This window comes from Armigeres subalbatus, chromosome 1, assembly GCF_024139115.2.
Source record: "Armigeres subalbatus isolate Guangzhou_Male chromosome 1, GZ_Asu_2, whole genome shotgun sequence".
NCBI lineage: Eukaryota > Metazoa > Arthropoda > Insecta > Diptera > Culicidae > Armigeres > Armigeres subalbatus.
In genome coordinates this window covers 23,832,827-23,854,467 of record NC_085139.1, presented here as the reverse complement: position 1 = coordinate 23,854,467, position 21,641 = coordinate 23,832,827, and the positions used below count along the sequence as shown (strand labels likewise).

At 44.2% G+C, this 21,641-nt stretch overlaps 1 protein-coding gene across 2 annotated transcripts in view; it reads right to left on the bottom strand.

The window, feature by feature from the left end:
* The window catches only part of LOC134222716 (dynein beta chain, ciliary), a 70,886-nt gene that overhangs the window by 12,814 nt on the left and 36,431 nt on the right, over positions 1-21,641 (bottom strand). Inside the window, exons 10-12 of one of the 2 annotated variants that reach the window (XM_062701882.1) lie at positions 18,110-18,139; positions 16,033-17,415; positions 15,705-15,971 (exon numbers count right to left, since the gene is read on the bottom strand). In XM_062701882.1, coding sequence (XP_062557866.1) covers positions 15,705-15,971; positions 16,033-17,415; positions 18,110-18,139 — 1,680 coding nt within the window. The remainder of the gene's footprint in view (positions 1-15,704; positions 15,972-16,032; positions 17,416-18,109; positions 18,140-21,641) is intronic. The other variant, XM_062701889.1, reaches the window with a different exon arrangement.

The window sequence follows — 21,641 nt, the reverse complement described above, 5'->3', positions numbered from 1 at the left end:
GGAGGAACTTCCGGAGGAATTCCTGGAGGAACTTCCGGAGGAATTCCTGGAGGAACTTCCGGAGGAATTCCTGGAGGAACTTCCGGAGGAATTCCTGGAGGAACTTCCGGAGGAATTCCTGGAGGAACTTCGGAGGAATTCCTGGAGGAACTTCCGGAGGAATTCCTGGAGGAACTTCCGGAGGAATTCCTGGAGGAACTTCCGGAGGAATTCCTGGAGGAACTTCGGAGGAATTCCTGGAGGAACTTCCGGAGGAATTCCTGGAGGAACTTCCGGAGGAATTCCTGGAGGAACTTCGGAGGAATTCCTGGAGGAACTTCGGAGGAATTCCTGGAGGAACTTCCGGAGGAATTCCTGGAGGAACTTCCGGAGGAATTCCTGGAGGAACTTCCGGAGGAATTCCTGGAGGAACTTCCGGAGGAATTCCTGGAGGAACTTCCGGAGGAATTCCTGGAGGAACTTCCGGAGGAATTCCTGGAGGAACTTCGGAGGAATTCCTGGAGGAACTTCCGGAGGAATTCCTGGAGGAACTTCCGGAGGAATTCCTGGAGGAACTTCCGGAGGAATTCCTGGAGGAACTTCGGAGGAATTCCTGGAGGAACTTCCGGAGGAATTCCTGGAGGAACTTCGGAGGAATTCCTGGAGGAACTTCCGGAGGAATTCCTGGAGGAACTTCGGAGGAATTCCTGGAGGAACTTCCGGAGGAATTCCTGGAGGAACTTCCGGAGGAATTCCTGGAGGAACTCCGGAGGAATTCCTGGAGGAACTTCCGGAGGAATTCCTGGAGGAACTTCCGGAGGAATTCCTGGAGGAACTTCCGGAGGAATTCCTGGAGGAACTTCCGGAGGAATTCCTGGAGGAAGTTCGGGAGGAATTCGTGGAGGGACTGCGGGAGGAATTCGTGGAGGAACTTCGGAGGAATTCCTGGAGGAACTTCCGGAGGAATTCCTGGAGGAACTTCCGGAGGAATTCCTGGAGGAACTTCCGGAGGAATTCCTGGAGCAACTTCCGGAGGAATTCCTGGAGGAACTTCCGGAGGAATTCCTGGAGGAACTTCCGGAGGAATTCCTGGAGGAACTTCCGGAGGAATTCCTGGAGGAACTTCCGGAGGAATTCCTGGAGGAACTTCCGGAGGAATTCCTGGAGGAACTTCCGGAGGAATTCCTGGAGGAACTTCCGGAGGAATTCCTGGAGGAACTTCCGGAGGAATTCCTGGAGGAACTTCCGGAGGAATTCCTGGAGGAACTTCGGAGGAATTCCTGGAGGAACTTCGGAGGAATTCCTGGAGGAACTTCCGGAGGAATTCCTGGAGGAACTTCGGAGGAATTCCTGGAGGAACTTCGGAGGAATTCCTGGAGGAACTTCCGGAGGAATTCCTGGAGGAACTTCGGAGGAATTCCTGGAGGAACTTCCGGAGGAATTCCTGGAGGAACTTCGGAGGAATTCCTGGAGGAACTTCCGGAGGAATTCCTGGAGGAACTTCCGGAGGAATTCCTGGAGGAACTTCGGAGGAATTCCTGGAGGAACTTCGGAGGAATTCCTGGAGGAACTTCCGGAGGAATTCCTGGAGGAACTTCCGGAGGAATTCCTGGAGGAACTTCCGGAGGAATTCCTGGAGGAACTTCCGGAGGAATTCCTGGAGGAACTTCCGGAGGAATTCCTGGAGGAACTTCCGGAGGAATTCCTGGAGGAACTTCCGGAGGAATTCCTGGAGGAACTTCCGGAGGAATTCCTGGAGGAACTTCCGGAGGAATTCCTGGAGGAACTTCCGGTGGAATTCCTGGAGGAACTTCCGGAGGAATTCCTGGAGGAACTTCGGAGGAATTCCTGGAGGAACTTCCGGAGGAATTCCTGGAGGAACTTCGGAGGAATTCCTGGAGGAACTTCCGGAGGAATTCCTGGAGGAACTTCCGGAGGAATTCCTGGAGGAACTTCGGAGGAATTCCTGGAGGAACTTCCGGAGGAATTCCTGGAGGAACTTCCGGAGGAATTCCTGGAGGAACTTCGGAGGAATTCCTGGAGGAACTTCCGGAGGAATTCCTGGAGGAACTTCCGGAGGAATTCCTGGAGGAACTTCCGGAGGAATTCCTGGAGGAACTTCCGGAGGAATTCCTGGAGGAACTTCGGAGGAATTCCTGGAGGAACTTCCGGAGGAATTCCTGGAGGAACTTCGGAGGAATTCCTGGAGGAACTTCCGGAGGAATTCCTGGAGGAACTTCCGGAGGAATTCCTGGAGGAACTTCCGGAGGAATTCCTGGAGGAACTTCCGGAGGAATTCCTGGAGGAACTTCCGGAGGAATTCCTGGAGGAACTTCCGGAGGAATTCCTGGAGGAACTTCCGGAGGAACTTGCGGAGGAACTTCTGGAGGAATTCCTGGAGGAACTTCCGGAGGAATTCCGGGAGGAACTTCCGGAGGAATTCCTGGAGGAACTTCCGGGGGAATTCTTGGAGTATCTTCCGGAGGAATTGCTGGAGGAACTTCCGGAGGAATTGCTTGAGGAACTTCCGGAAAAATTCCTGGAGGAATTGCTGGAAGAACTTCCGGAGGAGCTTCCGGAGGAATTTCTAGAGGAATTCTTGGATAAGCTTCCTGAAGGAACTTCCAGACGAAATCCGGGAGGAGTATCTGGAGGAATTTCCCAGAGACACTTATGGAGGAATATCTGAAGGAATGTCCAAAGAAATTTCTTGACGATCTTTTGAAAACCTCCTGGAAGAATTCCTGGAGGAACTTCTGAAGAAATATTGGCGCTTGAAACTGGTTCACGCCGATCCACGAAGCCAACAATCACCAATCACCGCCGCCGTCACGCCGCCGACGCTGGCTGAAAATGATCTATCACGCCATCGCCGATAAAATTGCAATCAGCGCACAGGTCTACCTGGAAGTACGCGGAGGGTGGCCAATTCGATCGAAAGTCGCCTAAATGTACTCCAGTGTACTTGTTTTGCAAAATCATGAAGTTTGACATGTCGCAAGATGGGTTCCAGTATTGAACGAAAATTGGCCACTTCTCCAAGGGAACCAGGCCCTGGAAGTACCCGGAGAGTGGTCAATTAGATCTGACATCGCCGAAATTTACTCCAATGTACTTGTTTTGCAAAATCATGAAGTTTGACATGTCGCACGATGGATTTCGAAGCGGATCTGCCCAGTGACCATTTTTTCCGGGAAGGAGGTAACCCCAGAACTCCCCGGAATATATCCGGAACCATGGCCATTGCACAAAAATTGACCTCGGTTCCTAAAACTATAGGAATTTTGTGATCGATTCCAGGAGATTGCTTGAAAATCCGTTAGAAATTGGCTGAGCTGCGTGGATTTGAATTTTGAGTTTTGTTGTAAAATGGGGGTTGGGGACGTACGTGTTAATGGAAAGCTGTGACATAAGAAAATGTATCACAGCTGAAAAACAACAGTGCGAAGCATATTTCGCTTCTACATAACAGGAGTATTTTAGAACATCAATCCATCGATCAGTTGAATAATTTGTTATTTACTTCCTCAGATTAAGACCGGAGTGACCTGTGTAGTGCATAAAATTGTTCTCCATTCAGCCCCATGGATGCACGTCGCCAACCACGCAGTCTGCGGAGGGTCCGCAAATTGCCTTCCACCTGATCGATCCACCTTACTCACTGCGCATCTCGCCTTCTTGTGCCGCGGTGTGAACGTTGGATGGTTCTCACAACATCTGATGCTACTCGTGGTTCATTCGCCGCATCCACGTAATGTCCGCCATCTGCACCCCACCATAGATGGTATGCAGCGCTTTCTTTTCGAAAACTGTTCCTCCTCGAGGATTATCAAGGTCTCGTATCCGTAGAGGACTACCAGTCTAATGAGAGTTTTGTAGATAGTCAGTTTGGTACGGCGGTGAACTCTATTCGATCGGAGCGTTTTGTGCTGGCATCGTTTTCGGAGCTCACCAGTGAGCCCAAGTACTCGAATTCTTCTACCACCTCGTTTTCGTCACAACTAATACAAATTCGTAGTGGATGGCTAACAATGTCCTTTCTTGAGCCTCTTCTTATTATGTACTTTGTCATCGACGTATTGATGTAGGTTTCTTTCATCTTCTCAAAGTTACGTGCCGTAATATCAATGTCGTTAGCAAAACCAAATAGCATAACGGACTTCATCAAAATCGAACTACTCGTGTCAACCCCTGCTTTTCGTATTACTCCCTCAAAACGATGTTGAATAGCAGGCGCATTTCGAAGGGACTCTGAAACTCGAACTGCGCACATCACCCGATACCGATCGCCTTGATCAACCGTATTCGTTTATCCAGAAATCGGCGTTCGTGCATTAGTTGCCATAGCTCATCTCGATCGATTGTATCACATGCGGCTTTGAAGTCGTTGAATAAATTATGTGTGGGTACGTTATATTCATGACATTTCTGAATTATCTGACGTACGGCGAATACCTGTTTCGTGTCAGAGCGTCCGCTCATGAATCCCGCCTGGTACTGCCCCACGAACTCTCTACAATTGGTGTTAGTCGACGGCATAATATTCGTGAGAGTAACTTGTAGGCGGCATTCAGAAATGTGGTTGCGCGGTAGTTACTGTAATCCAGCTTATTACCCTTTTTGTGTGCCCCACTACTTCTTCCATCCACTGCTGTGGCAGAACCTCATTCTTCCAAACCTTGTTGATTAACTAGTGCAGCAGTCTTGTAGTGCCTCACCACCGTGTTTAAATAGCTCCCCTGGTAGTTGATCAACCCCATGGGCTTTGCTGTTTTCAGCCGGTCGATCTCCTTCTGATTTTCCTGGAGATCCAGAGCCGGAAAACATATGTTCCGCGCGTGCTCCCAGATTTGCAAGCATGCCGCCATATTTGTTTGCCACATCGCCCTTTAGGTGCTCTTCGTAGTTCTGCCCTCACCTTTGGATCGCCTCACGCTCGTTCGCAGGATGGTTCCATTAAACTTCGTGCGTTATTAGCACGGTACAGTTGCTCCATTTATTCACGGTTTCGATCTTTCTACTGGCGCTATTTCCTTCGGAAAATTGAGTTTTTTCTGTTCCGCGCCCGTTTGTATATTTGCGTACATTTTCCGTCATACCAGTAATTCATCTGATCTGGGGCACCTAGGCACCTAATGCAGTAGATCTGGCGGATCGAATATCTCTCCAGCCATCTTTGAGAGAAGCTGCACCTATCTGCTCTTCCATTGGGTGTTTCTGCGCGTAGTATTGGGCTAGTCTATCGGCTTCAACGCGTGTTGTCACCGTTGAGAATTTTGAGGTCATGCATACCGCAACGAGGTAGTGGTCGGATTCAATATTCGCACTGCGGTAAGTGTGGACGTTTGTGATATCAGAGAAGTATTTGCTGACGATAAGAACGTGGTCGATTTGGTTTTCCAGTTTTTAGTTAGGCGATCTCTATGTGGCCTTGTGGATATTCTTGCTGGGGAAGCAAATGCTTTGTTCGATATATAATGCAGACTATCCAGTTCGATGACCGGTCTGTACATTACCTTCTTTTCTACCTGATCGTTCATGTCACCGATAATGCATTTGGCGTTCCGCAGTGGGCCTCCACAGCTTTTTATAGAAGCTCAACAGAGCCCACTGTCAAAGAAGAGTGATCGTCAAGCCCTTGAACATAGTCCCTGCTGTCCCCTTGCGGCAGCTGCTGTTACTCTACAAACTGGATGCTTGAGTAAAGAAGTTCTGGGCAAGGATGTTATCGATCATTTGGTAATCTGCGTTTCATCATTTAGTAGTTTGTCAATAACTGTAGTGATCAGAGTTAATGTTTGGACCTCTAAATGTCCGCACATCTATAACATCCGAGAAATGGCGCCCATTCACCAGAACGTGGTCTAGCTGGTTGCAATTCACACCAATTGGGTGTCTCCAGGTGTGCTTTCGGATGTTCTTTCGTGCAAAGTAGGTGCTACTGATGGCCATCCCTCTGGCAGCAGCGAAATTTACTAGCCGTAGGCCGTTGTCCTCCTTAGTCGTGCGGTAAGACGCGGTAAGAAGTGCGGCTACAAAGCAAGACCATGCTGACCATGCAATTGGAAATTCTCTCGACTTCCCTGGGCATAAAAGTATCATCGTGCTAGCCTCATGATATACGAATACAAAAATGGTAACCTGGCTTAGAAACCTCGCAGTTAATAACTGTGGAAGTGCTTGATGAATACTAAGCTGCGAGGCGGCTCTGTCCCAGTATGGGGATGTAATGCCAATAAGAAGAAGAAGAAGAAGGCCGTTGTTATTGATAGTGGAGTGAATTTGCCCCGTATCCTCAACACACACATTCGTTCGCTAATGAGTTTCCACCGCATCACTCGCTTCATCTGCTTCCCCATCACTATGAAACCAACTCCATGCTCTGCTTTTCCGCCGCCACTGTGATAGGTGTTATATTTGAAGCCTTCACTATAACGAAATGATATCTACAGCCAATCAGCAACTCGGGTTTATTTTCAAAAACTACCAGAGATTTTCATGACCCGCTATTTTTTTGATCTATGTACTATGTCTTAGTGAGGTCCATACTCGAATCGAATATTTGTAGGAGAGACAAATTTGCCGGCCATCTTGTCCCAGCTGGGCCTATATGCTCCTGAGCGGATCCTTCGACAACGAGGCTTCCCAAGACTTGATGCCAGGAAGACATCAGACTTCATTAAGTCTTAATTTGTAACTTTAATTTTTTACAACTGCCGCATCTACTGAAAGTCACAATATACTGCTGTCTGACAAAACATGCTCGTAGTGTTGAAGTAATTACCTCCGTAGAATACGATTACACTTTGAAGTCTCTTGTGTATGCTATTCAAAACACAATTTTTTTGGAACAATTCTGAGCTTGAGCTTGCTTGAGCTAGATTGACAGCCCGTAGTGGACGTTCGTGATATCAGAGAAGTATTTGCTGACGATAAGAACGTGGTCAATTTGGTTTTCCAGTTTTTAGTTAGACGATCTCCATGTGGCCTTGTGGATATTCTTGCTGGGGAAGCAAATGCTTCGTTCGATATATAATGCAGACTATCCAGTTCGATGACCGGTCTGTACATTACCTTCTTTTCTACCTGATTCTCATGTCACCGATAATGCATTTGGCGTTCCGCAGGCATCCATCGTATTTATGATCCAGCCTTGCATAGAACGTTTCTTTCTCGTCGTGGGGTCTTCCTTTGTGTGGGCAGTGCACGTCGATGATTCTATAGTTGAAGAAACGGCATTCCACTCCAGCTTGTACATCCTTGCGTTAATTGACTGCCACCCATGCACACGTTGGCACATCTTGCCAAGCCCTATTAAGCCGGTTCCCAGCTCGTTGGTGGTGCCACGGCTTTAGTAGAATGTTGTCCAGCAAATTTTCTGCATCGCCACGACGCCGAAGTTGCGAAGATGTAGTTTATAGTAGATTATCCTGTCACAACCTGCAAAACCAAGCGACTTGCAGTTCCATGTTCCAATAAGCTTCCAGTCCTCATCCATTATTCGTTGGCTAGGTCGTTGCAAGGCCTGGCAACAGATTAAAGCGATAGCCGGGCAACGCTCAGGATGGAGATCTTTCAAGTCGGCCCTTTGCACCACCGGAAGTGTACAGGATCCATGAGTAAGTAAGTAAGTAGGTCGTTGCCGATTGTATCGAGTCGTATTATCTCTTATGTCGGGCATGCGCAAACCCTATGTCTCGTCGGAGGGACTTCGTGTCGGGTCAGTTTAGTGTCCCACCCAAAACCAGGACTTGGGCGTGTGCGCTTTGAGTGGCATGCGGTCGCTTTGGCCAAGACTGCTTGCGGATACATACAGCTTTTTATAGAAGCTCAACAGAGCCCACTGTCAAAGGGGAGTGATCGTCAAGCCCTTGCGGCAGCTACTGTTACTCTACAAACTGGATGCTTGAGTAAAGAAGTTCGGGGCAAGGATGTTAGCGATAATTTGCTAATCTGCGTTTCTCCATTTAGTAGTTTGTCAATAACTGTAGTGATCAGAGTTAATGATTGGACCTCTAAATGTCCGCACATCTATAACATCCGAGAAATGGCGCCCATTCACCAGAACGTGGTCTAGCTGGTTGCAATTCACACCAATTGGGTGTCTCCAGGTGTGCTTTCGGATGTTCTTTCGTGCAAAGTAGGTGTTACTGATGGCCATCCCTCTGGCAGCAGCGAAATTTACTAGCCGTAGGCCGTTGTCCTCCTTAACCGTGCGGTAAGACGCGGTAAGTCGTGCGGCTATAAAGCAAGGCCATGCTGAGGGCGGCTGGGTTCGATTCCCGCTGCCGGTCTAGGCAATTTTCGGATTGGAAATTGTCTCGACTTCCCTGGGCATAAAAATATCATCGTGCTAGCCTCATGATATACGAATAAAAGAATGGTAACCTGGCTTAGAAACCAGCTGGGCCTATATGCTCCTGTGCGGATCCTTCGACAACGAGGCTTTCCAAGACTTGATGACAGGAAAACATCAGACTTCATTAAGTCTTAATTTGTAACTTTAATTTTTTACAGCTGCCGCATCTACTGAAAGTCACAATATACTGCTGTCAGACCAAACATGCTCGTAGTGTACCTCCGTAGAACACGATTACGCTTTAAAGTTACACTTGTGTATGTTATTCAAAACACAAATGTTGTGGAAAAAACTTTATTTCTGAGCTTGAGCTAGATTGACAGCCCGTAGTTGCTATACTCCATTGTGACCAGATCAGCTGTTCTTGCGCAAAGAACCAACAGATGTTTACTTGGGACTAGCACTTCTTCTTCTTCTTCAATGTATAAGTATTGGTGATCTCGTTTGCTAGATCACACTGACACCTACCACGTCAGAATGCGTGTCAATTTAAGGAAGGGGGAGGAAATGATAATGCAATCACTCGCTCACTGCAAGCCGAATATACCTCTGCACTTGACACGAGTTCATGCGGAATTTATTGGAATTTTTGGGTTAGGTTCGAGGGGCATAGGGTTCGTTTTGGTTAACGAGCTGCTAATAGTTGGAATTTCTAGTTAGATTCATTTCCAATTCTAGCAGGTATATGACGGTATGGAAGTCCGTTTCCAGTTCTAGCGATTGCCAGAACATGAGAAATATAGAGAAAGATAAAAAGTAGGAAAATGGAACGGGCTTGGTATTAAACCCACGATCTCTGCGTATGAGGCAGAAGCCATATCAAAAGTTATGGCCTAAATACGATTTATGTACAAAAACACGCCAAGAAATTCTCACTCAATTTATTTAGTATACCTGATGAACGAGAAAGGCACAAACATCGCTAGGTAGATCAATCAGGGTGTTTGTCAATAATAGGCAGGGGTTTTGCAAGAATGACAGTTCATCACTGCATTACATCAAATATAGTACCTAATTTTAAGTACTCTTTAAGTACTTCATGCATCTCCCTCCTTCTTCCCTTTGTCGTCTTGAATGAAGAGCAAAATTACTCAACAAGGTCAGTAAAGAAGTGGAAAGCCAACGTTAAATAATGTCATGTTTACAAAAATTGAGGAAAATTTAAACAACTTATGGTTACACTAAATTAATGATTTCGTGTGTGTTACTTCTACGTGAAGTTAAACGATTTACAATGATATGGAAATGCTAATATCATCTTCCAAACTTGGACGTACATGTTCATGATAGCATTAGAGGCGAAAGTATAGAATTGATAGTTCCGTTTAGGATACGGCAGGCATGAAGAATGTTTTTCATAGAAGTCGATTTGAAAGCGAGCGGAGGGCAATATTTGTGATGGCATATATCGCACGACCTTCCTTCTGCCAAGCTCCCGTATGAAGGGGGAGGGAAGAATATCAGTGTGGAAGCTGATATATCTCCACTGGCAAATGTGCCATGCCATGCGTCCAACATGTACGTCCAAGTTTGGAAGATGATATTTCCATATCATTGTAAATCGTTTAACTTCACGTAGAAGTAACACACACGAAATCATTAATTTAGTGTACTTCCCTCGGTGGGGGCATCCATCAATTCAGCTGTTATTGGTCGACGGTACAGCAGCAGTGCCTTTCTCTGCTTTGTTCTCTCCGAGGCAGCCAAGTTGGTTGCGACGAGACGGACGCAATGAGAAAACAGAACTGTGCAATAAAAATCCTATTCGACTAAATGCTGATGTCATATTAGAAATTTGGAGACAGTACTCGTCGATAGCAAATCCTTCCGCACGCGATGGCATATGAGCAAGTCAAACCACCTTCCTTTTGCCAGTGGAGATATATCAGCTTCCACACTGATATTCTTCCCTCCCCCTTCATACGGGAGCTTGGCAGAAGGAAGGTCGTGCGATGATATATGCCATCACAAATATTGCCCTCCGCTCGCTTTCAAATCGACTTCTATAAAAACATTCTTCATGCCTGCCGTATCCTAAACGGAACTATCAATTCTATACTTTCGCCTCTAATGCTATCATGAACATGTACGTCCAAGTTTGGAAGATGATATTAGCATTTCCATATCATTAACTTATGGTTAGTTTCCAGTCAAAAATAAGAATATTTTACTTAGCATTAAAAAAAAAAATTTATAGAAAAAATAACTACTTAATATTGAGTTTCCACTGAACCATCGATTTGAGTGAAAAGTACCTCAGTTACTTTTTTCAAACCATGTATAGTAACAACATAGTACACATCGTGAATTAGGCAACAGACAACACATTCACACCATCTTGCGTCACAAAAGGTGACTAACGCCTGAAAACGATAGTCAAGGAATGCGATAATTGCAAAAATTACACTTTTCTCACAATTAAAAAAAAAAAATACATTTTTCGCTATGAACCTTTAAGTCTGCCTCTGCTGCGATGTCCCGCTGGGTTCCAGTGTAATGCTTGTACACTGGATTCTGTTTTTACACGATTTACATTTTCTCAATTTTGCACTCATTCTAAATGTTTAACGCATATTATTTACCATATGATTTTGCTTTGAATTATTTAGGATTTTTTGTGTATTTAGTTTCCGCCCTTACGTAAAGTAATCGAAAATTTTTGGTGAAGTCTACCTTTCTTCACTTGTCAGCTTACTTTCAGACGCATTCATTGTCGGCTCTGGACTGTCAATATGCGATTGAATATTAGTCACTGAATATTTATGCACATTCTACAAATTGATAAATTATCTGAAATCTAAACACGTTTTAAATTCATGGTTTATGTGGTCGGGTTGGGATCTGACGATCAACTGGCACAACCCTACTTCTTCGAGCGCCGTTGCTGATGAAGCAAGTGTGTAGGAGCCAGGCAATACTAAATACTCATCCTACTTGGTTGGCGTTTGTACAAAAATACATATGAGAGAGTTAGGGCTACGTGCCCGGTGCTGGGAATTTGGTTTCATCAGTACCCGCTAAAGCTGCGGAGGACTACGGAGGTCCTTCGTAGCTTAGTAGGGAAAGCACCTGTCTAGCATACTGGTTTCGTGGGATCAAAACTCACCGAAGGGAGCGGTTACTCTCCAATACCTTTTTCGAAATAAATCTATCACATGTTGTGCAAATGCATAATCGAGTTTCAGACATACTAATGCCAATTATGTTTTTTTTCTGCACATAGTAAGCACACTCGTAGAGTAGTCGTTTGACTAATTCATTTTACGTTTTGAATAATCAAGCGATGTTTGTCAAAATTCGGACCGAACCTTGGAAGCTCTGATTGGAAGCTTTCATCATTCTCCACTGATTGTATGGAAGGGGTCGCCGTGATTTGAATTTGTTGACGTTGTTGGCTAAACCTGCCGAAGTGGAGCGCTCGGCAAGGTCATTGAGCTTGCTCTGCATATCAAAGCGCCGTTGAGCTAGGAGTGCAACGTCATCAGCTTCACAGTCGATGAATACCAAGTAAATGGATTCTTGGAACTCGTTGACCTGCTCCAAAATGATACGGAGCGTGACAATGTGGTTCACTCAGGATCACACATTCCCGCCCGGAATCCGGCCTGCTGCCGCCGCCGGAGAGTGGCATCGATCTTCTCGTAAATCCAGGTTGCATAGAACTTTGAGAACGGTACACAGCAACATAATGCCTCGCCAGTTATCGCTTACTGTTATGTCAATCTACCTTAACTAAGATACCACGCTTCCAGTCGTCCAGAAGAGTACCTGTGTCCCAGATATTACGAAAAAAAAAAAACGATCCAATAGTTGAGCGGATGTCATGGGGTCAGCATTGAGCAACTTGAATGATATGCGATCGACCAACGGGACTTTGTTTGATTTCATACTTTGGATGGCTGTTTGAATCTCTAGTAGTCATGAAGCTTCGGTATTGACGAGTGTTATACGTCTTGTCCTAGGCAGATCTGGCTTCCACCTGAAAAGATGTTCGCAGTGCTCGAACCAGCGTCTCAGCTGGTCAATTGGGTCGGTCAATAGCTGATCATGCGTCTTTCACAGGTATCTTTACATTCATCTTCGCTCCACATAAGCGTCGTGAGATATCGAATAGGGGACCAAAATGGTCGTTTGGCAGGAAAGGCATTTGGCCAAAGAAGTTGTTTGCCCGAATAGGTCATTTGGCGAAAATGCCTTTTCGCCAATATAGACGTTTGACAAGAAGATCAATTTGGCCGAAAATCTCGTTTGGCCGGACAGGCGGACAGGTAATTTTGCTGAGAAAGTCGTTTGACAGATAAGACCACTTCGCAAAAATGTCATTGGCAGATAAAGTCGTTTAACCGAATGGTTCAATTGGTTGAAAATGCTGTTTGGCAAAAAATGCCGTTTTGGCGAAAGGGGCGATTTGGCTGAAAATGTCGTTTGGCCGAACACGACAAAAAGTGTGAAATAATGAATGATAATTGAGAAGTACGAAAAGACAAATAAGTGAGAAGTAAGTAGCACCATTGGCGTAACTACAGGGGGGCTAGGGGGGGCTATAGCCCCACCTAGAATCAAATTAGCCCCCCCTAGAATTTTTGCTACAGAGAGTGATTTTTTTTCATTGTATCTCTACGAAACACTACAGCAAGTTGATTACACTTTATTAAGTTTTTGAACTTGGAATAATTCTCGCCCGATTTTTGAAAACATCGAATGTCAAAAGGAGAGGTCTCCGGTCCATCAACCCCATAACTAAGGGTATCCTACAACAAACGTACGTATGAATTGATATAAAATTATTTACGTTTTCCTTTTATGAACAAAAAGCCAGTAAAAAAGGCGCTTGGTGCGGTTTGGCAGAACCCCGACCATATACAAATAATATCTGGCTTTCTAACATAATCCTGAAAGATGCTTCGCATTCCAGAAAGAATTATGGTTAGAATCCATTCGAGAACTGAGTACAGTATGGCCAGGCCATATCGTATCTTTTTCTTTCTTATTATTTGTCTGGTAAAGTTCGTCAAAACTTTGAGATTTCAGGGGAGGTAAATGAAACTTGAACGAATTCATACAACTCCTATGACTTCTTATGAAGTCAGGGCTAATGATAAATATCGTTTGTTATATCCAAGTCGTCGAAAGATGAGTTGAAATGGTGAACTGGTAGACCAACTTTTGAACAATATACATTAGTTTGGTTGAGCGTCGGGCGAAAACGATAACTTTTGTTAAAAAATTGTTGACTGTTGAAAAATAGATTTTTGAAAAGTTAGCCCCCCCTAGAATTTTTCGTTAGTTACGCCAATGAGTAGCACCACACCGAATTGGTAATCCTACCTATGTATTTGCTAAAGACTCCCATAGTAATAAATCATTTATGCGTGAATAGTTTTTTTTGAAAAAGTAGAAAGTTTAATTTTTCTTCTTTTTTAGAGCAAAAGGCTATCATAACTATAGCAATTTGATAGTCCAAATAAACTCATTATTGCTAGAATTTACATGACCATTCAAAGCATCACATCGAACAAAGCAGATGCTAAAAACTTGCTCCTGACACACGCTCAACAGCATTCAATGATTAAAAAAAGTCTCATAATTAAATTTTGTTTTTTTTTACTGCTTTCTCAATTTTTACCATGACTTTAATGTGCAAAAAAAAAACGTTTTATAAGCCCGTCTGAATGTTAAAGAACATTGTAACATGTAAAGCAACGAACAATTGTCCTCTAAATAGAAATATGCCAATTGAATAATCAAAGAAACCGACAACATAAATTAGTAGGTGCCAACGGTTACAAAAAACAACATAGATCAAACAATAATTCGATCTGCAACTGTATCAAGCCGCGAGCATCGTTTGGCCCACTCCTTCCAGTCATCCAATTCCAGGCGATAGAAATTTAAACGAGAAAGCAAAAACAACCTTTGCGGAATCTTGATTGCGTGAAATCGTCGTTACGAAGACAGCAACCATTACTGAAGGTTCCGTGACGGTGTGGTGTCATCCTTCAATAGAAACGCCATCCTGCCTATCCAATGCAACCGGTTCAGTAACATGGCTCACACTGGGGCAGAACGGCGTTTTCGTTGGACAGAGCTTCCAGTAGTGTGAATCCAATATGGAAAAGAATAGTTTTTTTTTGTTCGTGTTATATGGTAGCATTAGTGCACTTAAGAGTACTTTTGAAAAATTGAGCAAAATAAGCTAACAAAAATAATCAGACAATATTGCCAGTCAACCAAATGTTAAAAATGCTGCTGGTGGCTTCGTCCAACAAAAAAACGACTCCTGCTCCACTGGGTAGTGGTTTTACGTATCGCGGAATTTGATCGGATCCAATTCGCCCGATTGGTCTTTTGCACTGCACGTGTGTGTCGCCAGTGGCAAGATTGGAAATTTTGGCCACGCTTTCGAATGCAGGGTGGCAATTACGACAGATGGGGTCAATCAGCAACGTTGGTTGGTGGAATTATTTAGATTAGCCAGTGGCGGCGAGATTGTATTCTCGTGCTACCACCGCACTATCAGCGCCCTTCCTGCTGGTTGGAATAGAAAGTACGAAAGCCGGAGTTCTAGAAAAGGTGCTTCACTGTGAAAGAAGTGTTTGAATGTCATTGGACTGAAGGGCATTAGGTCGAATAAGCAAGGCGCTGGAAATTCGTGATACAAGCAAAGAAAAATACTTGACAAAGAGAGTCTGATTATCGTCAAGCCAAATATCATTTAGGCAAATTACAATCGACCTATCAAACGTCGGACCTAATGTTCATTTGATTTTATGATTTTCGACACTTAGATCCTCAAGGCTGGCATCGAGTTGATGTTATGCCGTCGAGGAATTTACGCCATGCAGTATGTGTTGTTTGTGTAAAGGTAATGTGAAGTGCACACATATAACAGTAATACTTTCACAGGAGATGAATTTCAATGAGAATACCCTCCCCAGCTTGAGAAAGGTGGCCCAACATCGGTGACGCACGAGAGGGCTTGAAAGTGTATCATCGAATCATACGATACAGCTCGAACGAAAAAGTTCTCTACATGCCTGTTCTCTAGTAGCTACTGTAACATTAGCCATACGAAGACGGTGCAGCTAACATGGTTTCTCTAAAGTTTTACCTTGATATCACTAAGGGTTGCATATTTTTGTTCACCCTTCACACCAAACCACACCGAAAAAAGACATAAAGTGTACCAGACAAACGAAATGAAAAGAAATACGATATACAATCATACTAACACACACGTCCGACAGGGAACAGACGAGCTCTGTTTCCGATTGCCGTCATTTTCTATATCCCCTAATTGGGTTTCTAGGAACCGGCTAATCCCGAAATCAAAAAACGACAATCCTGGCGCATTAAACCTAATTACCTTGATTGCATCCTGGATCGATTTCACCTGAACGGCCACCACCGACAGGACCTCGACCGAAATTCGGTTGAACTCATCAAAGCACCCCCAGGCTCCGGTCTGCGACAGACCTTTGTAAATGTTTCCGCATGATTTATAATCCATCTGTTCGGAGCAGTTGAACACGTACACCATGATGCCGAGGGCCCGTCCCAAATCCTTGGTGGTCTCGGTTTTCCCCGTGCCGGCTGGACCCGCCGGTGCTCCACCCATGATTAGATGAAGTGACTGTGGAAGAATTTTTCAATGTTTTTAATGACATTTTTCTAATTGGTGGACTGATACTAACCTGGGTCAAAGTGATGTAGCACCGATCGGTCAGCGGAGTGATAACCAAACGAGGAGTGTTGCCGAGGTACTCATAATCATAACGGAACTGGGCGTCGCAAATGTTCGCGTAGCAATCACTCAAATTAGTGTCCCAGCGATGTCTCAGCTGACTTTGCCACTGGAATGCTTGCCCGGTTTCGACCTTCTGTGTGATCATCTTGGCCACGACATCTCGCGAATGAACATCAATCGTACAAATTGTCATAATCTTCTGACGATCCCCTTGACTGAGCTCACCGCACAGCAGCACAATCAAAGCGTTCAGTTGGATAATTTGCTTCTTCTGGTAGTCCTTGAGAGCATTTTCGTAGCCTTCTTCAAGTCTGGCGAATGCCACGTTGACCTCCGTAGTCCACCAGATCTGTGTCGCACAGAGAGCCGGCTGAGCGGGCCAATCGAAGACCCACTGATCTCGCGGTTTGTCTTCGTACGCATTGACCGACTTTTCGAACAGATCGTGAAGTGTGACTCGCATAGAATCCGTAACGCGATTCAGCCAGATCTCGACTTTTCCACTGCAGTCACAGTTTTCCTTGAAGGCTACGTACTCTTCGTTCTCTTTGGAAATCATTCCAGCTGCACTTTTCTTCGAGAACTTGGAGAACACCAACTTCGCTAACGAATCGTACAATTTGGTCAAGTGCTTCGCCACCAATTCCGGCTGGTTACCATTGGACAGAATATCCAATAAATCCGCGGACGAGACAAAGTAGAACCTGGGATACGCCAGTCGTTTTGTTTCCAAATAATCGTTCAAAGCCTTTTCGCAGAGTACCAGATCGGTAAGTAATCTTTCCAACTTATCGCACAAACCCTCCTTGTTGGTAGCTTTAACAATGTTTGGACTCGCTGCCACTTCACCCAAAAGCTTCTTGAACTCTTTATCAATCCCGTCGAATCGCTTTGAATCCTCCGGTAGCTGACTGCGGATATCCTCTGATCCGATAAATATACTTTCCAGATACATCCATTTCCGTTGCACCTCGAACCAAGCCGTGATGACCTGATCAGCGTTCGACAGGGACAGCTGCCACTTGGAAACTTCCGTCAGGAAGAAGGCAATATATTTCGATGACATCAAGTTCTGCAACTGCACCTGATTCTCTTCGAGCATTTCGATTACTTCTTCGGAAACTTTCAGTAGCTTCAGACCGGTACGTTCGTGTGCATCATACTCGAACTCCAGATCCCGCCAGGCGACTCCCAAGTCGCGCAGTATCTTCTCCATGCCCATCTCTTTGACCGATTTATCGACGATAGTTTTCACTTCCTCTTCGTAGTTGTGCAGGTTCAGCTCCAGCAGGTCGGCCAGGGTTGTCGAGTTGTCCATCCGGAAACGGACCTACATGTGTAATGGTATGTGCATATGCATATGTACGTGAAGATCGCCAGGAAGAAAAAGGTCAGAAAGTAATAAATCAGTTAAGGAAGTTGTGTAATTTGTAATTCCATCCTGTTCGTCGGACGGGGTACAACAAAACAGAAACCCATCCACAAATGTGAGCAAAACGGGAAAACAATGTGCGACTAACGGCCAGAAAGTTGGACTTTTGCGATGCACGGTGATTCAGAAGTTTCGGTGGAAAGTTTTTATTTCAATCCTTAGGTTTGCGATAATGTCAGTCTGGTATCAAACTAATAGGGCGAAAAACGAAGTTGCTGATGAAGGTGCAAATCTTCATCTAACATATAAATTACATTTTTTTAACTCGATATGGTTGAAATTCTTTTGCAGTGAACAATGTTTTACTTCAGGAAAACCAGACCCTTCGTATCACCGTGTTCCGCTGCATTGGGATGGAAGGAAGTTGAAGTTCATGGAAAAACAAGCGGAAACCAAATACGGGGGCAAAAAGCGGACCGACTTGACTCGGCCCAGTTCCAGACTGGCCGTGGCCAGTCGGTCGGTGTAAAACAGTTTTAAATTATGTGTAACTATAATGCCAGTCAGTGCAGTCAGTGGTGTGTACGAAACGGGAAATGAGTGAACCTTCTACGTATATGGAGGAACGAACGGCCGTACGGCAGACACATACCAACATTTCTCTCCCATAAGTTTTCAACAGCTTAATTGTGGCGTTTCGATGGACGGGTGGCGGCATTGTTCGGTAGGGAGAGAAAGAAAAATGCTTACTGTATAAACGTGTTTACACACTAAAAAGTTTGTGCGCAGCAAAGTGGGGGTGAAATTTTGCCTGCACTTTTATTTGGTGTGTTTCTTTCGGCTTCTGGGTATTGCTGTGTTGCAGTTGCGGGTAAATTGCTTTTTGGATCTCTATTTGTCGAGTTAAATTAAATTCTAAATAGTTGGCTCGAGCAGAAACTCTGGGTAAACTGAAGTTGGGGCGACACTCGAAACGAAAGGACGGAAATAGAGTTCTTCCCAAGCAGTGGAAGCGATGTTTGAGCAATGGACGGAACTGCATGCGGGCTGGAAAGTTGATCCGAAGAATGTAGATAAATTTAGTTTGGAAGCGCGGTTTCCTTCAGTATTAAATGTTGAAAAACTAATAATTGGCTTTCATACTGAAGGAATGAACTTCAATGGTTATAATCATATTTAGGATTTCGAAGCTCCATATTTCAAAGCCGAATACTTAAATTACTATGCGCAATTATGTTTTGAATAATTAAACGAGATAAGTTTGATCATACTAGCAGGATTTTGGTAAAGGAAACAAGGATGCGAGAAGTGTGATGTTCATACAAACATTGCAAATCAGCATACGAAAATGGGTAGAGGAAGGGTTGAAATGATACTTAAATCAAAAATATGACATCCAAAAAGGGTTTCAGAAATCAGGAGGCCCATGCAGTTTTAAAAATAACTTCGCTGGAAATGGGAAGAAAAACATTTCATGAACTCTAGGAATTTTGAAGATGTTCGGGGGAATCCTTACAGGAATCTTACAGGAATTCGATGAACTCCTTGCAGAGCTTCAATAATTTCCTCAAAGGAGTTCAACTATTTTTCAATAGTATGTTACTGCGTTCTATTAATCGATATCGCAACTGGAGTCCGCTGAAATCCTGACGGGAGTTCGATGGATTCCTAACCGGAACTCGATAAATTCCTGACGAGAACTGGGGAATTCTATGAATTCATGACGGGACTTCGATGAATTCCTAACCGGAACTCGATGAGTTCCTGATGAAAACTCGATGAATTCCTGTCCGGAATGCGATGAATTCCTGTTGATAATGAATTTTTGACCGGAATTCGATTAATTCCTGTCGGAAATTCTAACCGGAACTCGGTGAATTTCTGTCGGGAATTCGATGAATTCCTGGCGAGAATTCGATGAATTTTTGACGACAATTCAATGAATTCCTGACGAGAACTCGATGAATTCCTGAATAGAATTCGATGAATTCCTGACGAGAGTTCGATGAATCCCTGTTCGGAATTCGATAGATACATGAAGGGGAATCGATGAATTCCTGACGGGTAATCGATGAGTTCCTGACGGGACCTGTCCGGAAGTTCGATGAATTCCTGTCCGGAATTCGATGATTTCCTGTCCGGAATTCAATTAATTCCTGTTAGGAATTCGATGAATCCCTCTCCGGAATTCAAAGAATTCCTGTTCAGAATTCGATGAATTCCTATTCGGAATTCAATGAATTCCTATTCGGAATTCGATGAATTCCTATTGGGAATTCGATGAATTCCTATTCGGAATTCGATGAATTCCCGTTCAGAATTCTATGAATTCCTGTTCGGAACTCGATGAATTCCTGTTCGGAATTCGATGAATTCCTGTTCGGAATTCGATGAATTCCTATTGGGAATTCGATGAATTCCTATTCGGAATTCGATGAATTCCCGTTCAGAATTCTATGAATTCCTGTTCGGAACTCGATGAATTCCTGTTCGGAATTCGATGAATTCCTGTTCGGAATTCGATGAATTCCTGTTCGGAATTCGATGAATTCCTGTTCGAAATTCGATGAATTCCTGTTCAGAATTCGATGAACTCCTGTTCGGAATTCGATGAATTCCTGTTCGGAATTCGATGAATTGCTGTCTGAATTCCGGTCTGGAATTCGATGAATTTCTGTCAGGAATTTGATGGATTCCTGTCTGGAAATCGATGAATTCTTGTCTGGAATTCGATGAATTTCTGTAAGGAATTCGATGAATTTCTGTCCGAAATTCGATGAATTCCTGTCCGGAATTCGTTTTATTCCTGTTCGGAGTTCGATGAATTCCTGTCTGGAATTCGATGAATTCCTGTTCGGAATTCGATGAATTCCTGTTCGGAGTTCGATGAATTCCTGTTCGGAATCCGATGAATTCCTGTTCGGAATTCGATGAATTCCTGTCCGGAATTCGATGAATTCCTGTCCGGAATTCGATGAATTCCTGTCCGGAATTCGATGAATTCCTGTCCGGAATTCGATGAATTCCTGTTCGGAATTCGATGAATTCCTGTCCGGAATTCGATGAATTCCTGTCCGGAATTTGATGAATTCCTGTTCGTATTTCGATGAATTCCTGTTCGGAATTCGATGAATTCCTGTTCAAAATTCGATGAATTCCTGTCGGAATTCGATGAATTCCTGTCGGAATTCGATGAATTCCTGTCGGAATTCGATGAATTCCTGTCGGAATTCGATGAATTCCTGTCGGAATTCGATGAATTCCTGTCGGAATTCGATGAATTCCTGTCGGAATTCGATGAATTCCTGTTCGGAATTCGATGAATTCCTGTTCGGAATTCCTGTTCGGAATTCGATGAATTCCTGTTCGGAATTCGATGAATTCCTGTTCGGAATTCGATGAATTCCTGTTCGATATTCGATGAATTCCTGTTCGATATTCGATGAATTCCTGTTCGATATTCGATGAATTCCTGTTCTGAATTCGATGAATTCCTGTTCGAATTCGATGAATTCCTGTTCGAATTCGATGAATTCCTGTTCGCAATTCGATGAATTCCTGTCGGAATTCGATGAATTCCTGTCGCAATTCGATGAATTCCTGTCGGAGTTCGATGAATTCCTGTCGGCATTCGATGAATTCCTGTCGGCATTCGATGAATTCCTGTCGGAATTCGGTGAATTCTTGTCGGAATTCGATGAATTCCTGTCGGAATTCGATGAATTCCTGTCGGAATTCGATGAATTCCTGTCGGAATTCGATGAATTCCTGTCGGAATTCGATGAATTCCTGTCGGAATTCGATGAATTCCTGTCGGAATTCGATGAATTCCTATCGGAATTCGATGAATTCCTGTCGGAATTCGATGAATTCCTGTCGGAATTCGATGAATTCCTGTTCGGAGTTCGATGAATTTCTGTCCGAAATTCGATGAATTCCTGTTCGGAATTCGATTAATTCCTGTTCGATATTCGATGAATTCCTGTTTTGAATTCGATGAATTCCTGTTCGGAATTCGATGAATTCCTGTTCGGAATTCGATGAATTCCTGTTCGGAATTCGATGAATTCCTGTTCGGAATTCGATGAATTCCTGTTCGGAATTCGATGAATTCCTGTTCGGAATTCGATGAATTCCTGTTCGGAATTCGATGAATTCCTGTTCGGAATTCGATGAATTCCTGT